This window comes from Triturus cristatus, chromosome 11 (assembly GCF_964204655.1).
Source record: "Triturus cristatus chromosome 11, aTriCri1.1, whole genome shotgun sequence".
NCBI lineage: Eukaryota > Metazoa > Chordata > Amphibia > Caudata > Salamandridae > Triturus > Triturus cristatus.
The window spans coordinates 1,006,876,005-1,006,892,451 of record NC_140594.1 but is presented as its reverse complement, the minus strand read 5'-3'; the positions used below and the strand labels follow the sequence as shown (position 1 = coordinate 1,006,892,451).

The 16,447-nt window shown below is 44.3% G+C and overlaps 1 protein-coding gene across 4 annotated transcripts in view; it reads right to left on the bottom strand.

Moving 5' to 3' along the window:
- WDR49 (WD repeat domain 49) overlaps nt 1-15,764 on the bottom strand; it is a 359,762-nt gene extending 343,998 nt beyond the window's left edge. For 2 of the 4 annotated variants that reach the window (XM_085635179.1, XM_085635181.1), the window contains exons 1-3: nt 15,509-15,764; nt 14,439-14,732; nt 7,758-8,198 (exon numbers count right to left, since the gene is read on the bottom strand). In XM_085635179.1, the coding sequence (XP_085491305.1) occupies nt 7,758-8,198; nt 14,439-14,600 (603 nt within the window). In that variant the 5' untranslated portion in view covers nt 14,601-14,732; nt 15,509-15,764. The remainder of the gene's footprint in view (nt 1-7,757; nt 8,199-14,438; nt 14,733-15,508) is intronic. The other 2 variants (XM_085635180.1, XM_085635182.1) reach the window with 2 other exon arrangements.
- Between the last annotated feature and the right edge of the window lie 683 nt (nt 15,765-16,447).

Below are 16,447 nucleotides of genomic sequence, written 5' to 3'. Positions count from 1 at the left end.
GTCTTTCTTCCCCCTTGGGGGCATATCGAGGCAACCCCCCCGCCCTCATTTCCCCTCAGGGCGGCAGAAAGCCCACTAGGCGCAGACTTGTTTTTAGCAATGTGCCTAGTTGTGGATTTTGGGCCCTAGCGCAGCCGGCACATAGGAAAACCTAGCAAACCTGTACTTTTTTTAAAACTAGACACCAAGGGGAATCCAGGATGGGGTGACTTGTGTGCCTCTCACCAGGTTCTGTTACCCAGAATCCCTTGCAAACCTCAACATAGTTAAAATAAACACATTTTCCTCACATTTCTGTGATGGAAAGTTCTGGGATCTGCGTGGATCCACAAAACTCCACCCACCCCACATTAGCCATAGTCTTCCGAGAAAAATGGTACCTCACTTGTGTGGGTAGGCCTTGTGTCCGCGACAGAAAACGGCCCAAAACACAACATGGACACACCACATTTTCTCTGTGAAAACTGATCCATTTTTTTCAAAGTGCCTAGCTGTCGATTTTGAACCCTAGGTCTGCCGGCACCTAGAGAAACCTAGCATACCTATACATTTTTAAAAACGAGACACTCAGGAAAATCCAGGATGGGGTGACTTGTCTGGCTATCACCAGGTTCTGTTACCCAGAATCCATTGAAAACCTCACATTGTGTCCAAAAAAACACATTTTCCACACATTTCTGTGGTGAAAAGTTCTGGAATCTGTGTGGCTCCACGAAACTCTACCCACCCCGCATTCCTCAAAGTCTTCCGAGAAAAATTGTACCTCACTTGTGTGGGTGGGTCAAGTACCCGTGACAGGCAAGGGCCCAAAACCTATTGAGGAGACATCAAAATGACCTATCACAAAACAACCTGGTTTTGCAAGGGGGGGTCACCTGGGTTTTTGGCCCTGGGCTCGGCAGCCATCTTGGGAAACTACCACACCCACATATTTCTGAAAACTAGACACCAGGGGGACTCCAGCGAGGTATAGCGTGCGTGGATCCCCAATGTTTCTCTGCCCAGAATGCCCTGCAAACCTCAAATTTAGCTGACCAAACCCCATTTTCCACATATTTTTGGGTGGAATCACTGTGCAGGCACAAATGCCCTACCCCACAGCGTTCCCCTCAGTCTCTCGAGTACAATGATACCTCACTTGTGTGGGTTGGGCACGGGCCCATGACTGGCAAGAGCACAAAACATAGGGAATAAGGGTATAGCAACGAGAATTCTAAGCGCTACATTTTTTTTTAAATACGTTTTTAGCCAATTCTGAATTGGACACCCACACACGTGAGGTATAATTTTAATCAAGACTCTAAGGAGAATGCTGTGGAGTAGGACATTTGTGCCACCAGGGTGATTCCACACAAAAATATGTGGAAAATGTATTGTTTTCAGCTGAATTTGACGTTTGCAGGGGATTCTGGGTAGGAAAACATTGGGGGATCCACACAAGCCATACCTCATTGGACTCCCCAGGGTGTCTGGTTTTCAGAAATGTGTGGGTTTGGTAGGTTTCCCAAGATGGCGGCAAGCCCGGGGCCAAAACCCCGGGTGCACCTCCCCCCAAAACCAGGTAGTTTTGTTACAGGTAATTTTGAAGTCTCCACAGTACAATTTGAGCCATTTCCTTTTGCAGCCACTATGCCTACCCAGACAAGTAAGGTACCATTTTTATCGGGAGACCTGGGGGAACACTGGGTGGCAGGAAATTTGTGTCAGCCCGGTGATCCTACAACTTTCCCACACAGAAATGTGAGAAAAAACTGATTTTTTAAAAACATTTGAGGTTTGCAGGGGATTCTGTGCAGGGAAATGTTGGGGGACTCATGCAAGCCATACCTTGCTGGACTCCCCCGGGTGTCTGGTTTTCAGAAATGTGTGGGTTTAGTAGGTTTCCCTAGGTGGCCACCGAGCCTGGGGCCAAAAACTCATGGGACCTCCCTGGCAAAACCAGGTTGTTTTGTGATAGGTAATTTTGATGTTGCCTCAATAGGTTTTGGGGCCTTGCCTGTTGCGGGTAGTTGACCCACCCACGCGAGTGAGGTACCAGTTTTATCAGGAGACCTGGGGGAATGCTGTGTAGAAGGAGATTTGTGGATCCGCGCAGATTACAGAACTTTCCCACACAGAAATGTGAGAAAAAAGTGATTTTTTCAGCTAAATTTGAGGTTTGCAGATGATTCTGGGTAGGCAAATGTTGGGGTACCCATGCAAATCATACTTTTCTGGACTCCCCAGGGTGTCTAGTTTTCAGAGATGTGTGGGTTTGGTCATGTTTCCCTAGATGGCCGACGAGCCCGGGCCAAAACCTCATGGGACCCCCCTTGCAAAACCAGGTTGTTTTGTGATAGGTAATTTTGAAGTCGACTCAATAGGTTTTGGGCCCTTGCCTGTCGCGGGTACTTGACCCATTCACACAAGTGAGGTACCATTTTTCTCTGAAGACTTTGGGAATTGCGGGATGGGTGGAATTTTGTAGATCCACACAGATTCCAGAACTTTCCACCACAGTAATGTGAGGAGAATGTTTTTGGGGAACAAATTTTGAGGTTTGGAAGGGATTCTGGGTAACAGAACATGGTGAGAGCCAGACAAGTCACCCCATCCTGGATTCCCCTAGGTGTCTAGTATTAAAAAATGTAAAGGTTTGCTAGGTTTCTCTAGGTGCCGGCAGAGCTAGGGTTCAAATTCTACAGCTGGGCACTTTACAAAAAAAGGGTCCGTTTTCACTGTGAAAATGTGTTGTGTCCACGTTGCGTTTTGAGCTGTTTCCTTTTGCGGGCACTAAGCCTACCCACACAAGTGAGGTACCATTTTTCTCGGAAGACTTTGGGGAACGTGGGGTGGGTGGAATTTTGTGGCTCCATGCAGATTCCAGAACTTTCCACCACAGAAATGTGAGGAAACTGTGTTTTTTGACAAATGTTTAGGTTTGCAAGGGATTCTGGGTAACAGAACCTGGTGAAAGCCGGTCAAGTTACCCCATCCTGGATTCCCCCGGGTGTCTAGTTTTTAAAAATGTATATATTTGCTAGGTTTCCCTGGGTGCCGGCAGAGCTAGGGTTCAAAATCTACACCTAGGCACTTTGCATAAAAAGGGTCAGTTTTCCACTGTAAAAATGTGGTGTGTCCACGTTGCGTTTTAGGCCATTTCCTGTCGCAGGCACTAGGCCTACCCGCACAAGTGAGATACCATTTTTCTTGGGAGACTTTGGGGAACGCGGGGTGGCTGGAATTTTGTGGATCCACGCAGATTCCAGAACTTTCCACCACAGAAATGTGAGGAAAATGTGGGTTTTTGTTTTAGAAATATTTAGGTTTGCAAGGGATTCTGGGTAATAGAACCTGGTGAGAGCCAGTCAAGTCACCCTATCGTGGATTTCCCTGGGTGTCTAGTTTTCAAAAATGTATAGGTTTGCTAGGTTTCCCTAGGTGCCGGCAGAGCTATGGTTCAAAATCTACAGCTAGGCACTTTATAAAAAAGGGTCAGTTTTCAGTGTAGACATAAAGTGTGTTCACGTTGCGTTTCGAGCCGTTTCCTGTTGCGGGCACTAGGCCTACCCACACAAGTGAGGTACCATTTTTATCGGGAGACTTAGGGTAACACAGAGTTGTAGAGCAACTTTTATTACCTATTGACTTTTGATGCATTTCTGCCTTCCAAATGAAAGACAACGTGTAAAAAAGAAGTCATTTTGAAAAATGACCTATAATTCTCATGCCAGTATGGTTACTCACAATTTCGGAAATGTGCAAATATCAACTGTTTCTAAACTCTATATATTGTTCCAATTTCATAAATACATAGTTGTCTTTCATACAGATTTTTCAATGTATATATTTTCCCAAATTAATTGCTATATACCCGGTACATAATAAAAAACCATTACAAGGCGCTGCTCAGTTATTGTCTCTGGGTTCGTCGGGTTCTTGGTGAAACTACGAGTCCTATATATCCCCACAACCAGAAAGGTCCAGCGGATGTAACGGTATATTACTTTCAAACAGCTGTCATAATTAGAAGAAGTTACAGGTGAAAACGTTGACACAAATGGCTGTTTGTTTCAACTAATTTCCAATTTTTCCTATATTCAACTGTTAGTTTCTATAAAGACACCTTGAAGGATCTACACAAATGACCCCTTACTGAATTCAGAATTTTGTCCACTTTTTCAAAATGTATAACTTTCCAGCATCCAATATTGCTTTCATACCCATTTCTACCATTAACTGGAAGGAGGTTGAAAGCACAGAAAATAGCAAAAATAGGCTATGTCCCAGAAAAATGACAAAACTGTGTTAAAAATGTTGGTTTTCTGACAAAAGTCTACTTGTCCCTGAAACTGGGAAGATTGTAATTTCAGCACCACAACCCCTTTGTTGATACCAATTGCAGGGGAAAAAAACAGACATTTTCATCTGTAGCCCTTTTTTCCCATATTTAAAAAAAAACGGTATTTTGGCTAATTTCTGGGTCCCCTCGAGGGGAATCCACAAACCCTGGGTACCTTTAGAATTGCCATGATGTGGTAAGAAAAGGACACAAATTTGGCGTGGATACCTTATGTGGTCAAAATGTTACAGGGGCCTAAGCGCGAACTACCCCAAATAGCCAAAAAAAGGCTTAGCACAGGGGGGAAAAGGCTTAGCAGCGAAGGGGTTAAAGAAAACAGAACTAGTGACCTTTTCTGGATAGCATGTGTTAGATAAACATGTGCCCTAACAAATAATGTAACATGAGTCCTCACCCAAAATGTAAAATAAAAATGTGCAAAAACATAGCAACCAGGACGTGACCAAACATTTTGAGCTCAGGGTTTAAATATTACTTACAAAACTCAATTTGATTTACCTGCACCTGTGGTCACACCGAGACTTGCGATATACCAACGTGTGGACGCTAATTAAACATGTACAAACGTCCCAAGTGCTTTTAAATGTTACCATATGATTAAACCAGGACGTGTGCCTACGAAGACCATAAAACTAAACAAAATACTACAATCTCTTCATGCATCCCCATTGACGACACCAACAAATGTCATGCCCCTAAAAAATACCAATACCTAATAAATAAATCACGTCACATGATAATAAAATGAGTATGCAGATGCGACAGTGCATATGCTACATTGACATTTCTGTGGGTATGCACATGTTTTTCTTGAGATCATAAGTTGGTAAAAACACAAATAAGAAGCCTACTGGTATTGTCAGTACGTCAACCTTCGTCAGCAAGGTTTACCTCCAGTGTTGTATGGTTCATACTCTGATTGCTTAACCATATTATCTTTTGACAAAACTATTTCTGCGGATGAAAACTAACCCCTGGACGGAAGAAGATATGTATTTGTTCAACAAAGATGGTAGATGCACACCAAAGTTCTATGTTGCTCAACGGCTTTGTGAAAATTGTAGCGTGCCACACTGATGTGCTCCGTCCGTGCAAAAATTGTAATGAAATATATGTATTGTACATGAATATATTGAGCCAGCACAGGCACACATACATGCAGCACACACAGTCACTCTGTGTGCACTGCTCAGTTCTGTATCCTTTCTGTATTGCGTCATGGTGTGCTATTTGAAGACATGCATATTGCGAGCACACACACTCACCATGTGCACTCTGAACAACACTTCACCCTGCATGTACTTTACATCTCGCAAGCACAAATACACCCAGCACATGCTTACATTACGCACGCACTGCACAGCACTACATCTCTCATGTAATGTATTCTTCACATGCATATGTACACCCAGCACCTGCAGTAATCACGCTTGTACTGCATAGCACTGCCCTATCCCTGTACGGACCCTTCCCACCACAGAGTAACCACACCTGTGCTGCGCAGCACTCTATATCTAACTGATGTAGGCCAAGGGTGAGTTAGGCACATAGCAGTGGAACTTTTGAAAAGGTGAGTGTGCATGTAGGCCTCACTCTAGTGACACAGGGTTAAAAGGATCTGTTCACTTCTAATGATCACTACACGAAATGCTGCCACCACCGCACTTGTGCTGCTTAACTTCTGGTGAAGGCAGTAGCCTTCCACCACTAAGAGGATAATGCTTTAGGCGCCCCTCCTGGTTCAGCAAGACCGCAGTCTGTGAGACTGGCATATGTCTTGGTGCACCCGCATGATCCGTGTTTGCCTATGACAAAAAAAACAGTATTAGGGATACGAACAACAGTACAGATGGGAACTCAGGGCAGGGGTTTAACGTCTCTTAGCATGCAGAGTACTTTACCATCCAAACACTAAGGGGCCGATTACGATCCTGGAAAAACCCGGTACAAACCGTGGGTTGGAGCGTTTTCTCCGTCCAACTCGGAAAAGACCAACCGACAGAAAAATACATACAAATGTGATCCAGGACACCGCGGACGTGACGTCCGGACGGAGTTAGGCATGTTTTTACATACCAGCAATTACGATTCGCACCGACTGCAGTCCGGATGGGAATATTTTTACGGCACCCAAAAAGTGCCGGAAAAGCTAAGTACGTGGCGATGCGAGCTGATTAGGGGGCCCGGTACGTGCCGTAACCCCCCCCCCCCGCCCCCCGTATGTACGGAGCGTACCCCCCAGCCCCCCGTATGTACAGGGCGTACCCCTGTACCCCCCAGCCCCCCGTATGTACGGAGCGTACCCCTGTACCCCCCGCCCCCCCGTATGTACAGTGTGGACCCCCAGGGGGTACGCTCCATACATTCGGGGGGCTGGGGGGTACAGGGGTACGCCCCGTACATACGGGGGGCTGGGGGGTACAGGGGTACGCCCCGTACATACGGAGGGCTGGTGGGTACGCTCCGTACATATGGGGGCTGGGGGGGGGGTACAGCGCGTACCGGGCACTTGTTTGGACATCTCCATGGATGCTATGGGAGTTCGCTCCGGACGGTCTTTTTTCCATGCAGTTGTACAATCGGACGGATGGGACGGATCGTAATTGCGCATTGGGACTTCAGTTTTCCCATTTGTACGTAAAAATGTCCGGGGACGTGTCGGAGACTTTTCCCGACCCGAGGACGTGTGGGGGAATTTTCCCAATGCGATTCGTATGGACTTTTTCCCATACGAATCGTACTTGGCAGTTTGTACGGCGCTTTTACCATTTGTACGGAAAAAAGTCCAGATTCAATTGGGTTGGGGAAATTTTTTCCAGGATCCTAATCGGCACCAAAGTTTTTTAAAGTAATCTGTTTGAAATACATAGGGTCTTTGCCACCCTCATGCACAGCTCTCTTTAATTACAATGTGCTTGAAACATCCTATCAAGGTCTCCATCTCCCTCACAAATCAGCTTTGCACCAATATCTCAGCAGCCTGTCTGTATCCTGATGCTAGGCTATCTCCACCCTGAACCTATTTTGTTTGGCCACCTATTTGCATCTTTGTACGCATGAGAGCACAAAGATGCTTGATGCATTCAGTTTTATCGGATTAGAGTCTCTGGGTGTCTTGAATTAATTGTGCTGGACAACTTGCCTGCAAAGAGACATCATCCCCTTTGTGAATGATAACATAAACATTTTTCAGAGGGAGGCAGTGGTCCCAAGGACTTTTTATTTGCAAATGGGTTACCGCTACCTTTATGTAGTCTGCAAAATATTAATGTTTTGCAATGGGATTTCGGTTGCAAAACATTATTAGATCCCATTGAGAATCACTATTTGTAAGCGCCACCCTAAACACACACATCCAGGTAGCGATTTAGGGTGGACACACAAAAATCAATTACCAATGAAAAAAAATGAGTACCTTGTTCACATTGGCCAAGAACACCAAACCGATTACCCAGAGGTCCTTGGGCTTGACGCTGTCTGTTGCGATGCGTAGAGTTCTTTGCAGTTTTAAATTCTCTCCCCAAACTCCAAGCAAGCCATCTTTGCTCAGAGTCAAGTAGCGGCCAGAACCTTTCAAGAAAACGATTTTCTGAACAATGTCTTTGTGGATCGGCATCAGGAGCCGGATGTCCTTCCACTGAGGAACCGCTAAGGATTTGGCGCGTTCGTCTTTCTCGTAGAGTTCGAGGAGCATGTAGGAGCTCAGTTTGTCCCAGTTAATGAATCCATCTCGCGTCACGTCTATTTTATCAAACAGCTCCCCGTACTCGTCTTTCTTGCCTTGGCCAATGAACGTGTGGGCCAGCTTCACAAATTCTTCTCTGGTCATGCATGTTGGTCGGCTCAACTTGGAAGACTTGGGAAAAGGCAAATATTCAGTGAGACACCAGTGAAGTTATAATTGTTACACCCACAGTTACAGGTTGTTCAGACTTACAAAGGGGGGGCCTAAGGTGTCATGACTACTTAAAATGAGACACACTATAATGTGGACCACTTGAAATTTGGATATACTATTCTACTATACTTAGGTTTAATCCATTAAGTCCACTACAAATGAAATGTAATTAGACTGCCGATGTCTTCTATGAATCCCCCAAATTCTCTGCTTATTGGTGCTGGATCGCTATTCCCAGACATAGGGCCATATGCAGGAAGCCAAATTGCGATCGCAAATGCTGAAATTCTGCGAATTTCAGCATTTGCGATCACAATTTGGGCAATGTGCTATGTAGCAAACAACAACCCACACACAAAATAAGGAATCCCAAATTGCGATTCCTTAAATGCAATGTAGGAAGCACCCAAGTTGTGCAATTTTGGCTTAAGGAATCGCAAATTACCACCAACTACAGGTTGGTGGTAATTTGCGATTTCTTAGAAAAATGCACTTTTTTGCATTTTTAAAAGTGCCATGGGGCGCACATACATGCCCTTAGCGCATGTATGTGCACCACATGTGCACACATGTTTATTTCAGGGGTGCAAAAGGGTGTCCTATTGACACCCTTGCAACCTTGAAATTGCATTCTCAATTTGCGATTCTCTAATTGAGAATCGCAAATTGAGAATGTCTTCCCATTCATTCCTATAGGCATTCTAGCCCATAGGAATGAATGGCAAGGTATTCCTTATTTGCAAATCTCAATTTGCGATTAGCAAATAAGGAATATGTGGGATTCGCAAAATATTTTGCTATTCCTACCTACATTGCGTTTTGCGATTCTCTAATTGCAATTCCCTAAAAATCACAATTTGAGAATCGCAAAACACGTTCTACCTACATATGGCCCTTAGATATTAAATGATAATATAGCAGTTTTGCTGCATGACCACTTCCATGATCACCTGCATGAATGCATGCACGACCACTTGCGTGACCACATGTATGACTGTCTGCATGAACACTTGCATGTCCACATATCCTGTCCTCAAGCATCCTCTCCCATATTCCTTTTAATTTTAATGTCATGCAAAGATCAGCCAGAAAAACAAGATATTGGCATACTTCCTATGCTCATGCACTACACTGGCACTACCCTTAAAGTCCACATGACAGCCACACTCTTCCACCCATGGCACTGGTAATGAGTAGCTACCTGTCCACAAAGAGTTTCTGCGCTTCGTCAGGGGTAATAAGTACTATATATTTGTGATTAAAAAACAATACAATTCAACAACTTGGATAATATAACAAAGAGTATATATAAATGATCAACAAACTTAGGGACACCTGCCCCAAACACTATTAAACATACTTTCATACTGACCAGATCACAAAATACAACACAAAACTATTTTATAGAATAATTTGTGTTCAGATAGGAGATACTCTTGCCAGACTATCGTCACCTCAACAGTGGTTTGGTTTGTGGTACCATTAAAATTCGCATGGTTATTTAATATGTAGTGCCCGTCATGGTTGCATCTGGTAACATGTTGAAGCAAACAGTGTTGTGCACACAAGAACATGTTTAAATTGTTTAAGGTTTAGTCTCTGCACTCTGACTTTCATCTCCATAAAGAATCAGAAAGAAAACATGTGGTCAGGATACAGCTAATGACCAAACGACAACTATTTGTAATTAGCACCCTACGTCTAATCTCACAAAACCATCTAAAGTTCGGAATGTGATCACTAAACAGATTTTGTGTTCATGGGGTCGAGCAAGGCAATAGTACAAACCTCTCAGATTAAAGGTCCCCTGAATCAGGGATGCTGAACCCCTATAAAATGGAGACAGGTCTGATATATTTCTGTACAATTGGCTAAGACGTTGTCCTGAACCACAACAAAATGGAGAAATTGACCACTCTTAATATTTTGGGATGTAGGACTCGGGGCTATATATTTCACCTTTAGCAGTCATGGCTGCAAGTAAACTTTAGCAGGGAGAACATATGTTCTTTGTGACCAATATTAGATTTGTTTTGATTTGTGTTTACCATATGTCTCCTATGCGTCTTTTTACGCTCCTTATGTGGCTAATCAACAAAAGCTGAGGAGGGGAATGTTTTCAAAAGTCTCGACCTCTGGCAGTCGCTGGGGCCTCATTCCAGTTCACCTATGTTTTGCCCACTGGGCTGCTACTCCAGAGAGGGGACACCCATATTCAAACCAACCCTGCTTCTTTGCATCCAATTTAAGAAATAAGCAAGAAGGCCTGCATATGGTATATTCACCGGAGACATCATACTTATGGAGCCAACACCCACTCACTTCCAAAACAAGCATTGGCATAGCCAATAGGTCTCGCCTTTGGGACCTTATATGTGTTTAGCTATGCAACAGTTGCATAACTAAATACTTATAAGGTCCCAAAAGCGAGACCTATTGGCTATGCAAAGCGGCCATGCGGCCGCGAAAGTGAAAGTGATCGCAATCACGATCAAACATCGAAGCGGCCGTATGGCCGCGAAAGTGAAAGTAATAGCGGTAAAGCGCAGCCACTTTTTGGAGCCCTCTCAATAAGTCTCGCCAGACCGGCGCATGCGCTGGGTCAGGCGAGACCTAAAAACCAGGGAGGAGGGAGATGCGAGCAGAGCATCAAAGGGCTGGGTGAGAAGGGAGGGGGAATGCAAGGGTCAAAGCGCGAAAGTGAAAGTAATGGAGCAGAGCCTCAAAGGGCTGGGTGAGAAGGGAGGGGGGAATGCAATGAGCAGAGGAGCAGCTGTGCACGTGCATGTGATCTCGTGCACTCAAGGTTTAGGCCAGCCAAAAGACTGGGTAGCACTTTGAAAATCCCACATATAAAATGTCTCTTCGAGCCTTTGGCTCACGAGACCTAATGATTGATTTTCTGGAAGGCTAAATTGAGAAGAAACAAAACCTCATCTTTGGGGCAAGCATTAAAGCCTGCAAGGAGTGTGGAGATGGAAATATGGATGGGGTCAGCAAAAGGTGCCATTTATCGACGGTAACGCCTGAGATTTGGTCAAAGGCAACCCATTCATAAAGGCTCTGCCTCTGGTATGGAATTATTTGATATTGTGGTTACGGAGTTTTCCGCATAGTCACGTGTTTCTCGCATTTGCCACATATTCAAATATCTTCTGAATAATCTGCAGATTTTAACAACAACAACAAATTGTTTCTAGCTCAAACAGATCAGATGTTATTAACACCACAGTCACTTGTTGCCACACGTTGGAAGGCCCTTTGCAAAAGTTAACTGGTCACCGTTCTGCAGCTCATTGCGTATTTGGATGTTAAAGTAGTAATAAGGAGGTGAAACCTTTGCTCAGTGTTAAACTGTGAAAAGAATGACAACATAAGGAAATAATAATATCCCAAAATGGGCCTCATTACACTGTATAATTTGCCGTTACTTGACGCATAATTCAGTCAACCCTAACGTATAATGTGCTCATCCTCTGCCACATAATTCCAGTGGACCTAGCCGTACTAGATATACAGAGCACACTGAATCCACAGTGCAGCTTTCCAGTGTTTGCAGGCGGAAAACAGGTTGATATAGCATTCCCTAAAGGAGGTCACAGTGGCAAACAGGACACTTTCCGGATGCCTGCGGAATACGATTATATTTATATTACTACTCTCTGAAGCAGGATATCGTAAAGTCCCACACATGCTTTAAGCTTCAACGCGCAACGTACAAAGAATTTTTTTCTATATTTGAGTCACTTTTTTTATTTGAGGCAGTTTCTGATAAAGAAAGTGAATACTGTGATTGAAAAAGGCTTATTTTGCAACAAATAGGACCTTGAACTCAATTAGCTCTGGTATTGCCAGCCATGGCAGTTCAGGGAGCGCCAGGTAGACGTGCCCCCTGCAGGTGAGGTGAAATGATGAGCACCTATCACCACGCTTCTATGCTGCGCAAACGAACCATAGTTGATGGCATCACAGGGTGATGATGTGGCAGGGCTTTAAGTGGGCCGGGTCCTGCCAGTGCTCAGGAGCGGGAGTTCTAAAAAGCAGGTGTTGAGACGGGTGCCTATCGGGCTCTCCATGTTTGCCTTTAGGGTGAAAAATAAATCTTAATTCTGCCGCAGTTCCTCCCTTCGCTGCCTTTGATGTAACTTTGGAAAGACTCGTTCTTGCACAGTCTCGCCATTTCAGAGAGGAAGCATTTTCAATATTATATACAACAAAGCCCTAGCTGTCTTATGCAACTTACAACCATTGACAAAACCAATAGTCCTGGCTTGTTGTAGATGCAAAGTTACTCATTGTAATATATATCAGGTTCCAATGACAGAAGTAGCAAAATACCAATCGGGTGGCGCATTAAGCTAAGCACAGAATTTTAGCGTATGTGTTTTTAAGCCACCCCCTTAATTACATCAGCCACACCCCTTTGAGAGACCCATTCCAGTCCCGTCCCCCCCCCCCCCCCCTCCAGTTTTTTCATTTTTCATTGCACTTAAACCCTGCTAATAGGACTGGCTTGCATTTGGATAGTGACTGCTGCAGAAGAAAGCACATCAAAATAGTTTGCTTTCTATGTATAATGCACCTATGAGACAAATAACTTAATATGTGACAATTCAGTGTACTTCTGAGATGTAAAATAGTTATTGTGCATTGAAATGCAAGCATTCTACAGGAGGTGGCATGATAAACGAGAAAATCTCCTCTGGGAGGAGCCAGAGGCCAATAATCTGCATTTTAAAGGAGTGACTAGTTATGCAGACAGCTGCACTGTCAAGCCAGAGAAATGGAGAACCCACAGTGTGGAATCAGTGTCAGGAGAAGAATGTTAGACTGTAATGGAGGCCAGGAAGACCCCCCCCCCCCCCCAGAAATCCCGCAGGAAGACATTTCAGATGTGGACTTAAATAGAGGGCTGTGGATGGCATAGTTTAACTTCCCTGGGAATTATTTAAAAAGGCAATAAACCGTAGTCTTGGGTCTTACTTCGGCGAGGCTGTAATGGAGTATGACCATGAACACACAGCGTGCATCGTGAGTCAGGACTGTCCACTTCAAGGCAATGTCAAATGAATAGCCACAGATGCACTGCTTAATTTGAGCCCTGGTTTCCAGTGCTTGGCACCAGTACTTAATTGTCAACAATGGTGCTTGTGACAGACTATCACAAGGTGGCGCTGTCTGGCTAGTTAAGAGATGACCACAACAACAGTGAATTATTAATTAAACTATACATTAAAAATGACTATTACCTGTCCCACAAGCCATTCTTATAGTTTTGGGGGGCTGGAATAGTCCGAATTGTCTCACTGGTAAGAGTGTGATGGTTAGTAGTAGTTGTGTTGTTACTATAATTGGCAGCAATGCAGGGGAAATGTGTGATACAAGCTGCAGTGGCCTCCTGACGAGAGCCCTGGCACTTTTTACAAATTAAGCACTGCATAAATGTTTGAAGACCCTCCATCGAAACTGGAGGGAACATCACTAGATAGTGCAGCTTGTTTTTATTGTGAGTGGTTAGTATTTTTGGTGTTGAATTTATTTAAAAAATGGTTTGTATTCCAATCTAGTTTCCTCACTACTGCATATATTAAAAGTGCATGGTGTTGGGTGACGTTTTCCTTTGGCTAAAGTGCCTTCAGGGTAACTTCAAATCCTCAAGCTAAAATGCAACACGAGGATCAGAGGGTTTGTGTAAAGGCTAAAGGGAGCTAGCGAAATCGTTATCTGTAAACCCATCATCAGAAAGGGATTCAAAAAACAAGAATTCGTCGAGCGGTATTGATAGTGAGAACCGAATACTCAAATGCAGGTTAGCTCTCGTGTATTTTGAAGATCTGAGTTGTTTTTCAACTATTATTGGCAGTAAACAGTGTTTTGCATTTGCTAAATCACAGATTTCTTTGCTCTTTACTCCTCCCCGGGGTATTTTGGACTGCACGGAAATCCCCATGGAACACTCGGCCTATTTCTAGCGGTCCAGCTATGCGACAACATTTTTTAGCTTCACAATATCTAACAAATCAATTGGTGGCCTTCCGAAATCCGCAGGAACCGCCCTGCAGCTAGACAATACGCTACGATGCCATATCAATGGCGGTTGGCGCTATAAAAAAAGTGAATAACATTGCACTATGGTGATTCCTCGTGAACGGGGGAAGTGAATGATAACTCTTGTCATGCCCTTTGCTTCCTACTTACCATAAAAAGCTTCTGAATTTTCACAAAATCCTCAATGCCGAGTCTGTTTTCAATGTGTTCAGGTGCCGCATGTTGCGTTTCGTGGTCGCTTTCTGCACTGGGTGGGTTATTTTTCAGACTGGCTCCACTTTCGGATTGAAGGGAAAGGTGGTGCGAGCTCATGCTGTTTTTACTTTCCCAATAATCCGCGTGCTCTTTCGGTGCACTTGTTGGACACCCCCTCTCCTCAATGGTTTGCTTCACCTCCGCAACAGCATTGTTGTATTTAGCTTTGGAGACGGAACGCTTATATGACTGCAAGGAAAAGTAAAACACGTTGTTTGAGAAATGCTGAAATTCGAGCTAGAGGTTTATTTCATTTTACAAAGTACTTTTTGCACGTTCACGTGGCGTCGCAATTGTGCACTGGCCATAGTGCGAGAAAGGAAAAGCCCACCTGCCGCAACTGTTATTTAAGTATTTAAGTTAGTAAAACACAGCAATAACTAGAGCTCAGTTGGGCCATTGGGCCTCTGGGCCACCTGCCAGTCACCCTGTTAGACCATTGATAGATAACCAGGGCTTTAAGTGGGCCGGGTCTTGCAGGTGCTCAGCACCGGCAGTTATAATAAGCAGGTGCCGAGACGGGTCCCTATCGGGCTCTCCAGTTTTGCCCTCACCCTCAGGAATAAAAAAAATAAATCTTAACTCTACAGCAGTGCCACCCTTCTCTGCCATCGGTGTAACTTTAAATACACTCGTTATAGCACTTTAACGCTCTCACCATTTCAGAACTGAAGCATTTTCAATATTAAATACAACGAAACCATAGTTGTCTATTTATCTTATGCAACTAACATTGACAAAGCCAATAGTACTGGCTTGTTGTAGGTGTAACGTTGCTAGTAGTATTATATATATCTGGATGCAATGATAGAAGTAGGAAAATACCAGTCGGCGGCACACTGAGCTAAGCACAGATGTTCAGTGTGTGTGTTTTAAAACACGGTCTCAATTACATCGGCTACGCCACTTTGAGAGACCCCCCCCCCTTTTTCCTCCCACTTAATGCCCTGTAGATAACTACGCACCCGTTGACGTCACTCCCAATAACTTCATATTCAAATGGTAACAGAGAGCAAACACCGTCAAGCTTGTGATGGGAAAGTCGTAGCTTTTCTTCCGACGCACTGTTTGCTCACCGTCAGAACGAATACTCGTATATATTTTGGGGGGCGTCCGGTTTTCGCGGGACAAGCCAACAGTGTATGAAGTCAGCTGAAACTTAGCAACACATTGGACAAGAGGGGAGTTTCCTCAAGTGTTGTCATTCGCAGCGCTGGCGAGACGTGCCTGCTCTCTGCTTCCCTCGCTGCCTGGGAGCGTCTCCTGGCAACAGACACAAAGGTTGCCGCGTCCCGCCCGCGCGCCCACCTCCCTCCCATTCACTTCGGACATTCCAAACATGCGACTGCAGGTGGACGTAAGACTGGTTTGCCTTCTTCTCTTTAAGAATATTCTAGAACATTTTGATGATCTTTTAAAAATATTAAATATGTTTTTTTCAATAAACTATCAGTTTATGACAATGGCTTTTAAACACTGTTTTGATATGGTATCCACTCTCCGGTTTTACCTTGGTTCCTTATTGCGTGGAAATAGAAAAATATATTCTAGGAATCAACAAAGTGGGGAAGGGGTCAGCATAGGGGAAAAGCCATGGGGAGCAAGCAGCATTATTATGAGCGGAGTCAACTTCAACAGTTAATCGCCTGCTAATGCATATGTATTGTCTTTTACCAACTCTGACCCAAAGAAATTGGGAGACATGGAAAAATGTGATTTGCAGTTTCTTATGACAATGATTAAAACCAGATGGCCTTTTGAGATATCAAACACACAAAAGCTGATGGGTGAAACCGGTCCAGGGCTCTCTGTATTCCGATTCACAGAGGACCTGGCCTGGCAGTTCAGTCTGGATAGTTCCCATTGGAGCAGGATCAAGACTGATTTGCATATAGCTGGGTCCA